The sequence below is a fragment of the Sinocyclocheilus rhinocerous genome, unplaced genomic scaffold, assembly GCF_001515625.1.
Source record: "Sinocyclocheilus rhinocerous isolate Xijiao unplaced genomic scaffold, SAMN03320098_v1.1 scaffold2695, whole genome shotgun sequence".
NCBI classification, from domain to species: domain Eukaryota; kingdom Metazoa; phylum Chordata; class Actinopteri; order Cypriniformes; family Cyprinidae; genus Sinocyclocheilus; species Sinocyclocheilus rhinocerous.
Window position 1 is genome coordinate 242,291 of NW_015637529.1, and position 19,308 is coordinate 261,598.

Here is a 19,308-nt window from a genome sequence, read left to right on the forward strand (position 1 = left end):
CGTGTGTGACATCGTGACATATACTATATTTCCAGAGTATTATATAAAATAAAATAGCCATTTTGTGTTAGAACGAGCTGTTTTAGGTAGACGTGGTTGACTCTTAACTTTTATAAAGAATTTCTCTTTTGGATTTGAGACTTTAGTCTTTGCAACTTTACAGATCTTCTTTATGCACCAAGAGCTTGTAACTAGGGATATGCCGGTATCAAATTTTCATGTTGCGATTAATTGCTAATGCTTTTATCACGGTATGCGGTATTATCACGGTATTGAAATTTAGTTTGAAAAAAGTGCTGTCATAATACAGTATAACAGGTTTAATAATTTTTTCTTATAACAAAAATAACTGAACATTTAAATGCAATAAAGCAATACAGAAAAATGTATAAAGTTAAAAGTTTTACACAGATTAAAGTATTATTCACGGTATTTAGATGTTCCCACGATAACAATATCGTGCATATTCATTACCGTGATATATCGCATTACCGAATACCGGCACAAGTCTAATTGTAACACTCCAAAAAGAAAGGAAAAACTGAAATCGCACCATATGACCCCTTTAAGGCCTTCATCTCAGCAAATACTTCTAATGTTAGGCTGTTATCTGATCTCATGTAATAATCTTATCTAATGTTATCTGATCTCTGTGAAGATAAAGATTAAACATCAGCAGCGATTAATGGCACTTTTGTCACACAGCTCAGATGTATATGGCTTAAGTGGTTTCACAGCTGTAGGTGTAGGTATTGGCGAGGCTAAAAATCAATGAAGTGCCTCCCCAGAGACAAACTGTGGACTGTGTTCTCGGATACAATACCAAAGGTATCCAGAAATGGCCATTCTGACAAGACGGTAATATAGCCGCGTCCAATGTTTTAGTTCACGGCATGTTTGCATAAGAGACGTAATTTGCAAGAAGACTGCTTTGCATCACTTTGATCCAAATAAATGGGCCTGTTTAATATCTTATTGTCCCAACACCTTCTCCACGGCTGGCATCATAACTGACAACAGGAAGCATATTTTCCCATGAAGCACCTTCTGAGAAACACAGCGGATGTAACAGAAATAGCATACAATCTCCAGGCATCTCTTTGAGTAATGTTAATTGCATTTTTAAGTGCCTCAGCTCAAGTTTGACATCGTTCTAACAAAGAAACAGGGACTTCTTTCAAGAGGAGACCCTTTAATGGTTATTCCTTTGACACAAAGAATGGCAGGTCAGCTATTTTTCCCCCATCTCAGACGGTGCATAATCATATGAGAGTATTGCAATCACTTTAATCAAAACGCAGCTGAAGATGTGCAGCAGTCGTTAAAGGGACAGTTCGACAAAATGACATAACGGTCATTATTTACTAAACCTCATGTCATTACAAGCACATGTGATTTTCTTTCTTTCGTGGAACACAAAAGGAGAAATGTTGAAGAATGTACTCACCACTCATTTCCACATAATGGTTTAGGTAAATGCTGAAATATACAATGTATGGACATACTGACAACATCTAAAATGTAAGCTGTTTTACATATTTATAGCTATAGAAACTATAATATTTTTGAATCCTTTATATCAAATGTATTTATATGCACATTTCATACCTAACATAACTACTTTTCAACATTACTTTTCAACATTATTCAAAAGATTCATTTGGAAAGTTCAGTTCAAAAAGTTCAGAAGTTTGTTTTAAAGATTCAGTTCAAAAGATTAAATCCAAAAGATTCAGTTCAAGGATCCAAAAGCCATTAGAATAGCAGAGAAATGATTCGGTTCAACAGTTCCAAAGAAAAAAAAAAAGGATTCTGAATATGTAGTTTACAGCACCATTTTATGGTTTGTTTTCTTGTGTTTTCAAGTCAAAACTGCCTTGTTCCACGGCAAACAAAATAAATATTGTATAAGTAATGGGTAAACGATTGCACAAATGCTATTCATTTTATGATTTTGAAGTGTAGTCTTGTCTAAAATGATGTAATTATGTATGTGTCCTTAAATGAAATACAAATACAACTGCACTTTAGATACTGTAAATACATCAGTATTGTACATTTTACTAGAGGTGCACCGATCGATCGGCCAGGAATTGGAATTGGAATCGGCCGATTTTCCTCTTGATCGGCCCGGATCGGTGATTGGTCGGTCAGTCTCACTTCTTTCCGATTTCGAGCCAATCCGTTTTGTTACCAGCGGCACAGGCAATAACATCAGCCGCGCATTCTCACTCTCATCTGTCAGATGACCTCTTCTCTCTCACACACGTCTCATTCGCTCCTGTTAAATAGTGCTTGTATTGTGCATTATAGTCATATATAGTCATTATAGGTTTTGCGCTTATACCAAACGCACGCGCACCACCACTGATCTGTATTAGTGGAACGCACAATCCACGCTCGGTCTCAAACAGCTTGTGAGCCACAAATACCAAAAATGAGTGGCTAACTGCGCTAAAACGTTCAAATACATACAAAATTATGTCAAAATGCCCGTCTTGGCGAGTATCCAGTTAAACAGTCAGTTTTGGAACGTTAAATAGTTGAGAAAGAGAACGCATGTTGTGTAGTGGTCGACCGATATTGGTTTTTTGAAAGCCGATATCTTGGAAAGCAGGGTGGCCGATGGCCGATACAAAGCCGATATAATTGTATTTATTTTAATTAATATTTAAGAAATTTGAAATCATTTGAAAATGGATTAAAAAATAAATTTATAAAATAAACATACTTATACTTTAGATGACAAAGTATTTTCCACAAATAAATAAATGTTTAATAAAAATAGAATTAAAAAGGAAGTAAACTGTAACCAACAGAGCACTCAGTATACTGAGAAGTTTGTGTGCATTGGGAATCAAATTTTTTTCAAATAAAGCCAAGTGACACTCATTTTCATACAGCACACAGTGAAAATGACATGAATATGACAGTGGGCAAATGCATAAAGCGCAGCATAATTTGAAATCACGAATTTAATGTTTAAAGCATTCAGTTTGCACGGACCGAAAGTCATGCAGAGAACACGCGATCATGCAGGTCACATGCACACTTCACAAGATCTCAACTAGATTCGACTAAGCTTGCAAGGTTTGTGAAATTATATGTTCATTAATAGACATTCAACGATTTGTTCAAATGATTTAAATGCGTATTTTGCTGAATGCTGACGGCAAACGAGAGGGAGAATGTGAGCACTGTGTGTCAGTGCTGTCAAAATAAAAGTCCCGCCTCGAACGCATCGGCCAAACAGAAAAACTTATCGGCCGATGCCGATATTTGAAAAATGTCAAATATCGGCCGATATATCGGCCTTGGCGATATATCGGTCGACCACTAATGTTGTGTAACAGTATATTGGGTCGTGGATAAACTCTTAAAAGGACCGCAGTCCAATATTCCTGCTGCTATCTGTCATGTTAATCAAAGAACAAAAGACAAAGAAAATAATTTTCTGCTCTTGACTGAATACGTTTTATAACTTTAATGGTAAGCATTAATCTGTATTTAATTTTTACAATGAAGACTACAGAAATTAAAGTAATCAAATGTAAAATAACACTGGATGTGTTATTTTACATTTGATGACTTAATTTCTGTAGTATTTCTTACCTGAATTTCTTACCTGAATAAAAACTTACTTAACCTGAAAAACTTTATTCTATTGCATTTATTTGTGCTGTTGTTTGCCATTTTTTTATTTGTTCTTTTTTTATTAATGACTTTTTGCGTTGAAGAAAAGTAGATTTTTGTTTGTATATGCTGTCAATTATAGTTCTTAGAAAGAAAATCGGAATCGGCAAAAATCGGTATCGGCAGATCACACTAACAAAAAAATCGGAATCGGCCAAGAAAATTGCAATCGGTGCATCTCTACATTTTACTACTTATACAAAGGTAAACAAATGTATGTGTGGTAAAACCAAATTTTATACATTTCTCAAATGCTCATGAGATCTTGTTGGATTTCCACATACATCCAAATATGGTGCCTTGATATACAACAAATGAGATTTGACATCAGCAGGGTTATGACCAATCATCATTGACGACAGTATTGTCGCAGTGCAGCAAGTTTGAACAAGCAAAGGTGTGAATGAGCGCTACATTTTGGTCTGTTTGTCACACAAATCTATCACATGACTTCAGAAGACTTGAGTCATGTAGAAAATTGCTTTATGATACTTTGATGGTGGTCTGCACTGGATTCCCATTCACTTTCATTATATGGAAAAGAGTAGTGACTACATTATTCAGCATTCCTCCTTTTAGGTTCCACAGAAGAAAAAAAGTCATGCAATTTTGAAATGACACGAGGCTGAGTAAATGATGACAGAATTATCATTTTAATGAAGGTCATGCTACTGTATCTCCCCAAAACCCAAAGTCATTCAACAAAGAAAGCACATGTTGTGAAGAAGCACTTTGTTCCCCTCAAGTGGTGAAGGAAATTATAAAGCAACAGTACAATGCTCAGGGTACTTCATATTTGTGCTGCCTCATACAGTATTTGACCTTGAAACGCCTGGATCTTTGTGCTTGTAGAACACAGTGTCATAATTCCCATTTCATTCAAAATGATGACACGTTCAGTTATCATCATGGCTGCTGATTTTTTCCATTCTCTTGTCATAGCAAGATATGCAGAATGTAATTGAAAGCAGAAATGAAGCATGCATCCCTGCTTTCAAGTCTTCAGTTTCTTAGTTCATCATTTTCTCATGCGCCACTTTTTTCACACTTTATGTAAGTGTAATTATTCTCGGTTCTGTCAGATTTGATACTGCCCTGGCTCTGATGGCATCACTCGTTATATTACGCCAAGTGGCACTGTTATCTTTTTTCATTAGTACCTGCGGTGAAGAGGAAGTATGTATTAAGCACTCTCATCAAGCTTGTCATTTTCAGACCCAGTGCTGAGAGGCACCTCACTCAAAATGCAATTAGAGCTCTTTCTGGATTACAGAGACATCAACAGGTGGTGCATCGTGTCATCGTGAACTTCATTCATAGCTTACCATCTTAGAAATGTGAAAGTTTATACAGTTGATATCAAGTATTGATGGATGTTGCATGAAGGTACCGTATTGCTGAATCACTATAGACTGATTTGCCTATGGGTATTTCCAGCTGTTATCTGAGGTGCTTGTCATTCAAGCTGCACTGATCATGTAAATGTAATATACTGCCTATTTTAATATACAGATATGATAAGCATGTTTTTTTTTCAGTTTTAGTCTTAAGTCTTTGCCAGAGTTTTACAACTAAGTGACAATTAGCTACAGTTTGCTACAAAGGCAGCTGAAAATGTATATTTGTTGTATATTTGTATTTGTATAAATGCTGTTTTATATTATTGGCATATATGGGGATATTATTTCAGCGTTTTTAGTAGAATATTATCATGGGGGGAAAATATTCAGCATTTTTGCATTTACTCAACAGCATGTGATTTTTACTGGATGTGTGAAGTTCTCCTCAGGTTTACACAGGTGTAGCTCATCACATTAAATATGGACATAATATTTGACTACCTGGAGTTGTCATAATACCTTTTTATCATTAAATCATTATATCTACTGTTGTTAAATTTAAAACATTAAAAAATGTTTTGCTTATGCTGTCTTAATCTAAAATAGTTTAATATATTGTATTCTAAAGCAATGACAGTGTTATTTTAGTATTATTTATATACTATTATAGCATTTATTAATATTTTGAATTGGCTTTTATTCTTATATTTTCCGTTTTTATTTTAAGTTCATTTAGGTTTTAGTATTTTTTGTTATTATGCTTTTGTCACGTTTATTAATTTTTGTCTTATATATACTTGTAATATTATATGTACTACATGTACTTACCTAAATGATTAGGATTAGGGTTTGGTTTAGGGTTACTTGAATGTAATTATGCATCATTTATTGTTATTATAATAGTAATGTGTAACAAGTAAATAAAGTGTTACCCAAAATAAATGTAACTATAATCTGTTACACTTACTGAGAAGAAATGTGTAATTGCATCGACTGCTCTAAAATATAAGACACCAATGTTTCAGGAGTTTAGGACACAGAATAGGACACATGATTTTTTTGATAACTGTTTTATTTCCTGTGTGGGTTTATGTAGGCCCATATGCTTTATTTTTTAAGATTAACCGTTTTTTTTTTTTTGCCAAAGCATTGTTAGATGCCAGTGTTTCCTAGCTATGCAAAGATTTGATTTCAAAACAGTATCATAGCTATTAAGCTATATCTTCTGATTTTAAATCTATATTTAGCCTAACCCCAGAATGCTCTCACAGTAAAAAGTGGTGCTAAAGTCTGATTTTGTGGTGGCTGTGCTTTCAAATTAAATTATTATAATCTTAACTACTGTTACTAAGGTTAACCCTGCCTGCTTTAAATGTTTTAAAATGATTAACAGTTGAAAGCCTTCGTTAGACGTTTAGAAAAGTAATCAAAAAGTAATCAAATGTAATGAGTTACATTAATAAAGTGTTTGAAATAGTTACACTACTTATTACATTTTAAATAGGGTAATTTATAATCTGTAACCTATTACATTTCCAAAGTAACTTTCCCAACACTGGTTAGTAGAATAAGTTAATGTACTTGCAAAGTTACTAACACCAGATATAAAAGAAACAAGTTACTAGAATGTACCATTTATGTACCAAAGATGTACCTTTTAGCTTTTGTTACCATGAGCATTGGAGTTTTGCAGCTTTTAGTCAATTTAGTCTTTTAGTCTAGGTTTTGTAATCATCTATACTAAAGATGCTAGTGTTCATATGCACATTTAAGATTTTGCAGTCTTTTTCTTTAGAGAAAAAAATATGAATGACGCATTTAGCATTGAGAGGCATTTTGTCAAATAAAATGCTGTTTAGTATGAGCATGTCTCTCCCTCTAATAGCACCTGCCACTAAAATAGCTAGAGACAGATATCCATTAACATTCCCATTCATCTCAATGGCAGTTGCTTGGCTGGCACATGCACCACCCAGGAGTATGTGAATTGAAATAATCATGTGACTAATTACTCTGGAGCTGCAGGAAAATTGCATCTGATTGAATCAGATTTATGATATGCCCAAATGCTTCAATAGGAAATACAGCATGTGAGCTATGAAGAGAAAAACTTTAAAACTCAGTCTCCGAAAACTTTTCTCATCAGTGAAGAGTGTTGTCTGATCAATATAAGCAATTTAACAATGTGGCAGTGTGTCATTGAGTTAAACAACTCTATTATCTGCAGAATCAACAAAATCCATTTGCCGAGAGCCTGATTTCTGATGCTTTATATATACATTCATAAGTTTGTTAATATATTATGTTATTCATATATATCATATATTCACTCTTTTCATCTGAATTTTCAGCAGCCATTACCCCAGTCACTTTTTTCAAAAACATTTCTCAAAATTATAATCGAATCTGTCAGACAAGGAAGTAATTCTTCCCATACAGAGACAAATTCCGTGATTTTATCTGGTCTTCAGATAAACTGACCTTACATCAAAACCAACCTGACTAATACACTAACATCATCGTGCTGGCAGAGAAAGAGCTTGTAGAGTGTTTAAAATCAATTTTTGTTGTATAGCTTTGGCCTTTTCTTCAGGAAGCCTGTCCCTGTGAGTCACTATGACAACCATATTCTCACAGCCAGCACTAATATACAGACACACTGCGAGCGTGTAATGAAGTGTGCTTCAGTACAACCGTTTCTATTACTCACTGTCACACTTTTAAGCTCATTTCATAGATATACAAAGTACATGTGCATGTGTGTGTGTATTATAATATATTGTATATTCTATTAATCAAATAATCGTGAAAAAATAGCAATTTGAACAAAAATATTAAGCAGCTCAACTGTTTTCAACAATGATAATAATAAATGTTTCTTGAGCAGCAAATCAGCATATTAGATTGATTTCTAAAGAAGCATGTGACACTGAAGATTGGAGTAATGATGCTGAAAATTCAGCTTTGCTTCACAGGAATAAATTACATTTTAAAATATATTAAAATGCAAAACAGTTATTTTAAATTAAAATAATATTTCACGATATTACTGTAATCTTAATTATTCTTAACTTTTGACTAATAGTTTATACATTTATATAGGCTGTGTGCTATGCTGACGATGGTAGCAGATAAAAGCAGGAAAAAGACTTCAAACATGACACGGGTTCAAGGGACAGTCATAAACGCCTGATATCTGATGTAATGAAAATAAGCAAGTTGGTCAAATTCATTGCTGTACTGAAGAGAAAGCATCCGGTGAGCTCTTTTGTCTGGTCTATGTGGCTTTCTCTGGCCCAGTTTCCTTTTAACGGTAGCAGATTGTGAAAAAGACTTCAAACATGACACGGGTTCAAGGGACAGTCATAAACGCCTGATATCTGATGTAATGAAAATAAGCAAGTTGGTCAAATTCATTGCTGTACTGAAGAGAAAGCATCCGGTGAGCTCTTTTGTCTGGTCTATGTGGCTTTCTCTGGCCCAGTTTCCTTTTAAAAGAGAGCGTTTCAGATGCGCTGTAGAGACAATTATATTCCTCTTTAATCAATGATCTCAGCGGCAGTCACAACATCTATTCCCTCCCGTGCTCTGCAAGGATAATCTGACAAACTTCCCTTTGACATTTACACTATTTTTGATCTTCTTCCCTTTCAGATGATTTGTTGCAAATGATGGCATGGACCACCTTGGTCAAGATCTTTGAACACAATGCTGTGATGACGTGCAGCTCGCTTAATGCACATAGACACAAGCTGTCAGATGAATAAGCAGCAATTCTACAGGTATGAACGGTGAAAAGCCCTGCATGATATTTCAATAGAGTAAATCAGGTGAACTCGGAAGTGTTCCCCAGTGAAACAAACTGAGCACAAGAAATGTCAACAATATTTAATGCTCATGAAGGCCATTAGATTGTTTTTTTTTATGTGACTCTTGTAGCCTTATAATAGTTTTCAGTTGATTTCTTTTTGGACACAAATCAAATGTATGATGACTTGGTGGTTCAATAAGTGAGTCAGAAGTTTGTTGAATTATTCAAACTGATAACTGGTGAATCATTAAAAGTCATTTGTTTGTGGTTGCATGCCGAGCAAACACAATATAAAAGAAAGTGTGTGGTCTTTGTTCTATTTCAAGCTTTCTGCTTATTATTACATTTAAAAAATGTTGTAAAATAAGGTATGTGTGAAGCAGACTTAAGTCTTGCTACATCAAGACTTGCTCCATTTCGGTCTTAGTAACTACACTGAAAAAATAAAACAAGAACTAAACGGATAGTTCACCCAAAAATGAAAAATCTGTCAATAGTTACCCTCACGTCGTTCCAAACCTTCATTCATCTTCGGAACACAAATGAAGATTTTTTTTGATGAAATCCGACAGCTTTCTGACCCTCCATAGACAGCAAGGGTCCTACCATGGTCAAGGCTCAGAAAGAAAAAAAAAACAAACAAATTTAAAAAATCTTCCCAACCCCAAACTTTTGAACAGTAGTGTAAGTCTGTCAGAATTAAAGTCTGTCAAGTATAACATAAACATACTGAAATAAACCAATTTACTCCAGGTTGGAGACTTCTGTAAATATTTGGTTTATAAATGAGATCACTATTCAGCTTAGTTTAATGCTCAAATGTTTAGTAAAGCACAACTAAGCTACATTGTATCATACACACAGCTGGTGCAACACATCAGCAGATATTTTGTCCCTTCCCAGTGATTCTGTCTGTCCTATTCTGTCCTAGGCATGGCATCAAACGGCACATATGCAGGCGAGCCCTGGGACGTGATTATCCTCTCCCTCACACTTTCTGTTCTTGCTGTGCTGACGACAGCCATGAACTGCTTGGTCATTACAGCCATCATCGTCACACGCAAGCTGCACCATCCCGCAAACTATCTCATCTGCTCACTGGCCGTGACCGACCTTTTGGTGGCCGTATTAGTCATGCCCTTCAGCATTGTCTACATTGTGATGAACACGTGGGTCATGGGTGAAGTCATGTGCAACATCTGGTTAATCGTGGACATAACCTGCTGCACGTGCTCCATTCTGCACCTCGCGGCCATCGCTGTGGACCGATACCGCGCCATTACGGACGCCGTGGAGTATTCGAGAAAGAGGACATCTCTACGGGCCGCCATCATGATCAGCGTGGTGTGGCTCCTCTCGATAGTGGTCTCTTTGCCGCCAATGCTGTTGAGACGCCAGGAAGAAAACACGTGCATCATTAAGCACGACAACATCGGCTCCGCGCTTTACTCCACGTTCGGGGCATTTTATATCCCGCTAATACTCATTCTCATTCTCTACTACAAGATCTACCGAGCAGCCAAGACTCTTTACAACAGGAGAGCCAGTTGCCTCAACAAGCCGGAGATGAACGGACACATGCTTCCCAAGTGCAGCGACCGGGAGCCGACGAGCCCGGACACTCTGAGCCCTCCGGAGAAATCGGTGTCTGAACCCTCCACCGAAGGCGACAGGGCGCGCATCACTGCGAAAAGCCCAAAGTCTCGGTCTCACAGAGAGTGGTCTGTCAGGAGACGTCGCATCTCCAGCACGCGTGAAAGGAAGGCCGCCACCACTCTGGGACTCATTCTGGGGGCTTTTGTCATCTGCTGGCTGCCCTTCTTCATCCATGAGGTGATTGTTACCATCTGTGAATCCTGCAGTCTCTCTCCTGAGATGACCAACTTTCTGACTTGGCTGGGCTATCTGAACTCTCTCATCAACCCGCTGATTTACACCATCTTTAATGAGGATTTTAAAAGGGCTTTTCAGAAGTTGATCAAGTGCAAGAATTATCTCTAACGCCAATGAAGGGATTGCGTCACGTGAACTGAAACGATTATACTCAAAAAATACAATGTTCAAAGAACTTAATTAAAAGAGGGATCATTCTGCACAAATAAATTTAGTCTCTGTTGCTGTTGAAACAATTAGATAATTAATTCTCAACAACAAAAAGTTAGTCTTGTACAAAGTCATTTTGTTAGGCAACAAATCAGACCACATTATTTGTCTGAAGAATTTACTCTGCTTTAAAACAATATGTGACCTGCTGCTGCTGGCAAAATCAGCAGTCACAATGAGCACATTTTGAAAAATGAGTTATTTTTATTTTTACGTTCTTAAAAGGCACCTATTATGCCCCTTTTTACAAGATGTAATATTGGTCTTGGGTGTCCCCAGAATGTGTCTGTGAAGTTTCAGCTCAAAATACCCCACAGATCATTTATTATAACATCTGGAAAATGTCATTTTTGGGGCGTTTCTACACAGCTGTTTTGGTGTGTATCACTTTAAATGCAAATGAGCTGCATATTCCCACCCCGTCTTCAGAGCAGGGCGTAGTGCAGGGGTCACCAAACTTGTTCCTGGAGGGCCGGTGCCCTGCAGAGTTTAGCTCCGACCCTAATCAAACACACCTGAACTAGCTAATCAAGGTCTTGCTAGGTATACTTGAAACTTCAAGGCAGGTGTGTTGAGGCAAGTTGAAGCTAAACTCTGCAGGACAGTGGCCCTCCAGGACCGAGTCTGGTGACCCCTGGCGTAGTGTATGCATCTCTGCTTTGCATACCTACAGCAATAAACAGCCGGTAGAATGCAGCATGACTGAGAGCAAGAGAACCGGTGTTCAGCCGTACATATGGAAAACCAAACACAATGAAACAGTGCGACGTTACAGAGCTCACGCCATGCTGTCCATTCACGAACTAATCTCAGCAGCACGGCGCTGATCAATTAAAATACTTAGATAACGTACGCACACAAATGCAGTTAAAATGCGAAGCACTATAACGACATTCACAAAGCAGTCTGGAGGGAAATGATTTGCGCAGACATACACGTATTTAGGCAGATTTTGAGGCACATTACCTTCAAAAAATAAAAGTAATCCGCTGCGTCTTCAGTGGCTCAGACTCTTATGTTCAGTCTTACATCCAAACAGAGCACCGCGATTGCTTATGAGACATTGTTGACATTAAAGTTGCTTGAGCACAGAGAAAATGGAGGACAGCGTACAACCAAACACAACTCACTGAGGGCAGAAACTATGGTGATGCAGGACTGTCAGTCAGCCATCATGGGCGGGGCCTAAGCAATGTGATGTCATATTGCTTAGAGAATCAAAACGGCAGGCCTAGAGAGACTGATTTGGTTTAATGGGAATTAAACCTTAAGGAGTGGGTGGATTTTTATCATTGTACTGCCAACACATTTATGTCCAAACAGTGGATTTTACATAATAGGTGCCCTTTAAAAGACTATCAAAATGATGTATTGACTTGTTGGAATGACCAAGCTACACCTGTCTGAAGTCGATGGAGTCAGCAAAGTCAATTTTGGGAAAAATCAGGTTAAAGTTTTTTTTTTTGAAGGTTCCAAAGCAAAATCACCTAGCAACATTGCATTCTTTCCCTCCAATTCTTTTCTTAATAATCATTACTATATTTATTAATAATCACAATTTATCTTTGTTGTTATAAATAATATAGCTATTTTTATTTGATCTTTGTTGTTATAAATAAGAACAGATGCAAAAAAAAGAACAAATATTAGAAAGAAACAAGTGTATAGTGTATTACTTTTTTTCATTTTACATCTAAACAAAAGCATTCAAGTTAGAAAAACAAATAATCAAATGTAAAATGATGAATTATGAATAAACTGATTCTTTAAACTACAAAAGCAGTTCAGTCAAGAGCAGCGAGTGTTTTCCTCTTTTCTTTTATAGTTAGATTAATATCAACGCGACAGGTGGCCTATATTAAGACTTACTGTAATGCATGGATCTAATATAATGTTGCACATCAGATGTTTTCCCCCAGCAGCTCCCCAAATGTTCACTTAAGACATAACAGATTATGTTTGTGTGAATACTGTAAATTCTGTGTATATGTGTTTATAGAAGTGAGACGAGGGCTTGATGAACAAATTTTTGTGAAAACCTCAAATTTGACCAAAATTGACATTTTTCACTTTTTTGCCTGTAGCTCAAAATTAGCCCCTGTGCATCCTGACTCATTTTGCCAGCACGGGTCACATACTAGTTTTCATCTTATCGAACATTGGATATTGATCTATATCAGTAAATGGTAAAGGCCTGTTCACACCAAGGATGTTAACTATAATGATAACGATAAAGGTTCTGCAACACAACTGTAACGATAACAACACAAAGGACTGATCATGTTGGAATCACTTTCAGGATTTTTTTTTCCCAGCTGATGAAGGATAAAAACATTGACAGCCAATGAGAATCTATGCTGCTTTAACGTGCTTGAGCCACACAAAACTGCAGCATGCGCTTATAATAAACAGAATGTTATAGTGTTGGTGTGAAAGATAATCTAATTATCATCATAGTTATCGTTCTTGATGTGAACAGGCCTTCACACTTTTTTTAAGGTGTCATTGGTACAGTGAATGATACAGTGAATGTGCTTGATATAGTAAATGTATAATTTATACATTTAGGAGTTGAGTGATATTAATTAACAGCATCAGCTTACTAGGGTTATTGTTAGGAACAGGGTTTGGTGTAGGGTGAGTTTCATGTTATTCTAAATAATTTACTGTTATTATTACAATAAGTACATGTAAGGTGTAACAAGGACACTGTAAAATAAAGTGTTACCCAGTAATCAATATCAATAATGTTTTATTGATAGTATTTTTTCCTGGCATACAGTAACAAATGAGGAAATATTAATATTTTAATTCAATAGAGTACTGAATGAATAGATAGATTACAGACTGTTTAACATTTTATTGTATGAAAGTGATTCATGCAATCTAATTTAAACGGATTCCATTCAACAATTAAATTTAATTAACATAAATTGAACATAGTATATAAAAAAAAAAAACGTTTTTATCTAGTGTAATATGAAATACCTGCAACAAACTGCATAACTTCAATAATTCTGTGAGGCAGAAAAGTAACTTTTCATACATTTTCACAAATGTCTTATATTTAGATAGAAATCTGTAAATGCACAAAAATTAGTTAGAGCTGAACTATATTTTTTGTGGGGTTTAACGTTATAGATTTAAAAACAATTTTAAGTTTGTATGTAAAAAATCATACTATTTTTCATAAGAGGAAGAAATTCAGGGTAACACTTTACAAAAAAAGTCTCATTAGTTGACATTAGTAATGCATTAATTAACATTAACAATGAGCATGACGTATTTATTCATCTTGGTTAATGTTAGTTAATACAAATACAACTTTTCATTGTTAGTTCATGTTAGCTCAGGTCCATTAAATAATTTTAATAGATACAACTTTTTTAATGTAATAGTACATTTTGAAATTAACATCAAGCGCTTATTTTGACTGTTTGTTCCATTAATTTCGTTAACTAATGTTAAATTATTGTAAAGTGTTACCAAATTCAGTTTACAGCCCATTTCATAAATATTCAGTCATGTGAAGGGCAAAAATATGAAATGTAATATACTGTATTTAGATGGGAATATTGCACTTGCATACAATTAGAATGATACTTCCAGTCAAACCCTTGGACACACCGGACTAAACTCATGTTTCTCATGGTCTTAATAAAACCTTCCCATTATTTCATAGTTTTGAATAGGAAGAAGTGTCCAGACGTTTCACTGGAACTGTACATTACACAAACAATGGAAATGCTTATTAGATAGTTTTTGCTTTGGGGCATCTGAGGTAAATTTGCTAGGCAAATATGTTGTGCATTTGTTGATTTCTTTGTTACTCTGTTTTATCTGATAAGACTTATGTGTGTTTCTCCAAGTTTCAGTGAGACCAAAGATGTGAACAGAGAATTAAATCATATAAAATCTTACAGAAACTGATGATCTGATAAGGGCCCATGATGTACTAAATATTTGAACTGATTATCATAATGTACGTGTTGTTCATGTTAATAAATGTTTTGCATAATATACATTATGTTGATTGTACTGATTATTATATGATATGACACACCAGATCCTAAATTACAAGCACAAGTTTCTCAATCTGAAAACTGACTTAAAACATCAAACAAATGAAAGCAAGTTGTACAAGATTTTTTGTCAAATGTTGTAGCATGGAATGATTTTATACGTATTTTATACTCCTTTTTTCTTGTATTTAGGCTAATTAAAACAGATGCCTTAACATATGGTCATGAAATTTTTCTTTTTAAGAGTCGCGTCATCTCATACTGTAATAATTCCATTAAACATAATACAAATAATGCAATGTACTCATATACAGATCATATACAGAAATATACATATTCAGACTCTACATCGCTGTTTGTAAGTCACACTACATGACTCCAGTTCACTGCATAGAGCTGCAAATCACAATCATTTTAGAGAATTTTGTTTTGACAGTTCATTTCAATTGGCAGGTTCATTAAACTGATTCAGTGTTTTGTTTGAGTCATCGCTCAAAAGTATTCCCAGAAGTCTCCACATCACATCTGACACCCTCATTTACATCCTAATTGTGTTTGTGCTTGTTAAACACCAGCTGATTTTGTTGGTGTATTAATAGGTATTTAAAAAACTGCTTCATTAAAATGGTATTTTGATCTGTTACTAACTACATAAAATATGGAGCAGCACTGAGAATTGTCGCTTTCAAATAGTACTCCAGTTCATCATTAAAATTGCCATCGCCATTGAACGACATACTCCGTTTATCTCAAGCTACTCCAGTGTTGATTTGCTTTTGTGTTTGGAACCAGTGTCTCCTCATAAACCTCGGTTTTCAGCAGAGCTTCTCTTGCAGCCTTTCTCTGTATTTTGCACCATCCATTTCCTTCGTATTTTAACAAGATGTCCAGTTCCTGCTGATGAAAAGCAGCCCCTCAGCAAGAGGCAGCCACAACCATACTTAACAATGAGCTATGTGCTTTCTGAGGTGTAGGAAGTGTCCGATTTGCACATACGACTTTGAATTCGGGATTAAAAAGCTCTATCTCCGTCACATCAGAGCGCTCTATCTTTCCCACACTGCAGCTAGGTCACTATTAATGTTTGTTCCACATGGTTCTGTCGGAGTAATGGCTTTTTTGTGCCGCCCTGCCCCATAGGCCAGTGTTATTCAAAGCTCTTAATGTGGTCAGGCTGTTTTGATGTTGTGTTCACTTCCTGATAACTTCTCATAATAATACTGCCCACTGGGACATGCAGACATTTGGATATTGTTCTGTAGGCTACATTGTCCTAAAAATAACTATTTTATTAAACGTTTGATTAGGAATGCTCTTCATTTTCATATTTTCCTACCTGAATAATGAGCCCTTATTTTACACAGAAACATGGTAGTTATTTTAATTATTCACTCGAGAGGCAAGTGTAAGGCAGCTGTGTCCTCATTAGGGCCATTTATTTTTTATATGTGAGCGCGTGGAGCTGCTGTAACACTGGGGTTGAATATTTCAGCACTTCAAGGTGTTCAACGTTCTCCAATAAAACACCACATTACAATAATTTGGGTTTCAGCGCTTAGAAATAATATCAGAGCGAGCTACAGGTTTTGTAATTGTGTACCTTTATAAGATTGGAGAATGAATATTTTACTGTGCACAATCAACCTGATCTCACAAGAAAATGTCACTGCGAGGTGGAGATTTTTTTTATATGAATTTGTACAATGTTAATCTTATGCAAACATGTTATTTTTATTGACTTTTTTTATTAAGCTTGTAGCTTGAAGGTCCACCCCTAAGCATAAACATCACTGGGTTTTAAAGGAATAATTAACCCAAAAATTAAAATTTGCTTACAGTTTTTCTCAGTCGATTTTACACATTTCTTAAAAACTCAGGTCACTGTTCTCAAAACAGTTTACACAGTGAGCTGAACACTTTGTAATTGTCCTAAACAGATTGTAAGTTTTCATTAATTTATTACAAATTACAAATCATGCAAATCATTTTCTCAAAACAATGTCCACAAAACTGCTTCATTAAAACTGTATTTTGATCTGTTACTATCTAAATAATATATGGAGCAGCACTGAGCATCATCGCTTTCAAAAACTTTCAAATTGTCATCGCCATTGAACAACATAGTTCATCTCAAGCTACTCCAGTGTTGATTTGCTCTTGATTTGCTTTTGTGTTTGGAACCAATGTCTCCTCATAATATATGTATATATCCACCACAGTTCTGTAAAAGACTGATCTAGTTATCAGAAGGGTTTGTTTGCAGTTCCCTTTCAGTCTGTCACTTTCAACGTCATGTCGATGACCGACGAATTGGGGATCTCGCCAGAGAGACAAATCTAGTTTGAGTGTAAACTAAACGAGCCAATGCACATGGCTCCATGGCCGAGTCCAGAGGTGGGCGTGGCAGTGCGGCCCATACCAGGTGCAAGTCAAACCTTCAGCCCGTGGTCAGACCTCGCGTTTCTTTGGGCAGGAGTACCCCTAGAACAGGTCTCCAGGCATGCTGTGGTACACACAGATGCCTCTACCACTGGCTGGGGGGCCACGTACAACGGGCAAGCAGTGTCGGGGGTGTGGATGGGCCCCAAACTGCAGTGGCATATCAATTGCCTCGAGTTGTTAGCAGTTCGCCTTGCTTGAGCCATCTCAAAGGGCGCTTACGAGGCAAGCACGTACTGGTCCGTATGGACAACACTGTGACGGTTGCGTACATCAACCGGCAAGGTGGTCTGTGCTCCCTTCGCATGTCGCAACTCGCCCGCCACCTCCTCCTTTGGAGTCAGAAGTTCCTGAGATCACTTTGTGCAGCCGACGAGCTGTCACAAGCTGCACTCCCGGGAGAATGGAGACTCCATCCTCAGATAGTCCAGCTGATTTGGAGACGTTTTAGAGGTGCTCACAGGTAGACCGGTTTGCCTCTCCAGAAACCTCTCACTGCAAGCTGTTTTACTCCCTGACTGAGGAAACACTCAACACGGACGCACTGACACACAGCTGGCCTCGGGGCCTGTGCAAGTATGCGTTTCCCCCAGTGAGCCTTCTTGCACAGACACTGTGCAAAGTCAGGGAGGACGAGGAGCAGGTCCTGCTCATTGCGCCCTACTGGCCCAACTAGACCTGGTTCCCGGAACTGATACTCCTTGTGACAGCCCCTCCCTGGCCGATTCCTCTGAGGAAGGATCTATTTTCTCAGATACGGGGCGCCCTGTGGCACCCACGTCCGGACCTCTGGAGGCTCCATGTCTGGTACCTGGATGGGACGCAGAGGTTCTAGGTGACCTTTACCAAGAGGTAGCGGATACCATCGCTTCGGTGCGAGCATCGTCTACGAGACCTGTTCGTCGAGTGGTGTTCTTCTCCGAGAGAGGACCCCCGGGGATGCTCGATCAGGGCTGTGCTTTCCTTTCTACAGCAAGGGTTGGAGCGAAGGCTGTCTTTCTTCACCCTTATGTCGCTGCGATCTCAGCACACCATGATCCGGTGGACGGTAAAACAGTAAGGAAGCACAACCTGGTCATCAGATTCCTTAGGGGGGCGAGAAGGCTGAATCCTCCTCGTCCTCTCTCTATACCCTCTTAGGACCCGAGTCTGGTGCTCAGAGCACTCCAGCAGGGGCCATTTGAGATTTTACAGTCAGTTGAGCTGAAGTTTCTTTCAATAGCCGCTTTTCCACTGTCGGGCCAGTGCGAGCCAGTGCTTTAAATTGGCTGGGTGGGGCTAATAGCCTCGGACCTGTAGCACAGAGGCCAAAATCATGTTGCGTTTCCACCGTCGGGCCAGAAGCTCCGCTGCACTTCACTAAAACCCGCCCTTTACACGCCTCTCAGGAACAACGTCACGCAACCCCATCATTTCACCAACAAAGAGAAGTTATCAGAAAACGAATAAGAAATAAGTCACTGGAACTAGCACAATCACAAAACGAACATGATAAAAGTGGCCGTTTATTTGCATGCTTTGTTAAAGATTTAAATCCAAAAGCATCGATGTTTTACAATAATAAGTGATACTGATCATAATGAATTAATTGATCAGGATTGAAAATTAGTCACAGAAATAAAGCGGCATGAACATAGCCTACACTTATTCATTCGAGTCTGTTTCTGTTTATTTGTAGTCACAGTATATACATCACATTTAGAAAGAATGATCATTTCTATATTTTTTATAAAAGCTCCCGAACAAAAACCATTATTATATTTTTATGACATACGTGGAGCTAAACTCTGGAGACGAGACTTATGACAGATAAAATATGTTACTAAATAAATACAAGATTGTGATAGAGAATAAGAAGCTGACGTCTGATTTCTTCAAGCGTTTATACTTGTTTATACAT

General features: G+C 37.2%; 1 protein-coding gene across 2 annotated transcripts in view; it reads left to right on the forward strand.

Moving 5' to 3' along the window:
• LOC107748904 (5-hydroxytryptamine receptor 1F-like) overlaps positions 1 to 10,922 on the forward strand; it is a 13,005-nt gene extending 2,083 nt beyond the window's left edge. The window contains exons 1-3 of one of the 2 annotated variants that reach the window (XM_016563910.1): positions 8,275 to 8,291; positions 8,688 to 8,815; positions 9,776 to 10,922. In XM_016563910.1, the coding sequence (XP_016419396.1) occupies positions 9,778 to 10,845 (1,068 nt within the window). In that variant the 5' untranslated portion in view covers positions 8,275 to 8,291; positions 8,688 to 8,815; positions 9,776 to 9,777 and the 3' untranslated portion in view covers positions 10,846 to 10,922. Of the gene's footprint in view, positions 1 to 8,274; positions 8,292 to 8,687; positions 8,816 to 9,775 lie in introns of those variants that run through there. The other variant, XM_016563909.1, reaches the window with a different exon arrangement.
• Positions 10,923 to 19,308: the final 8,386 nt, after the last annotated feature.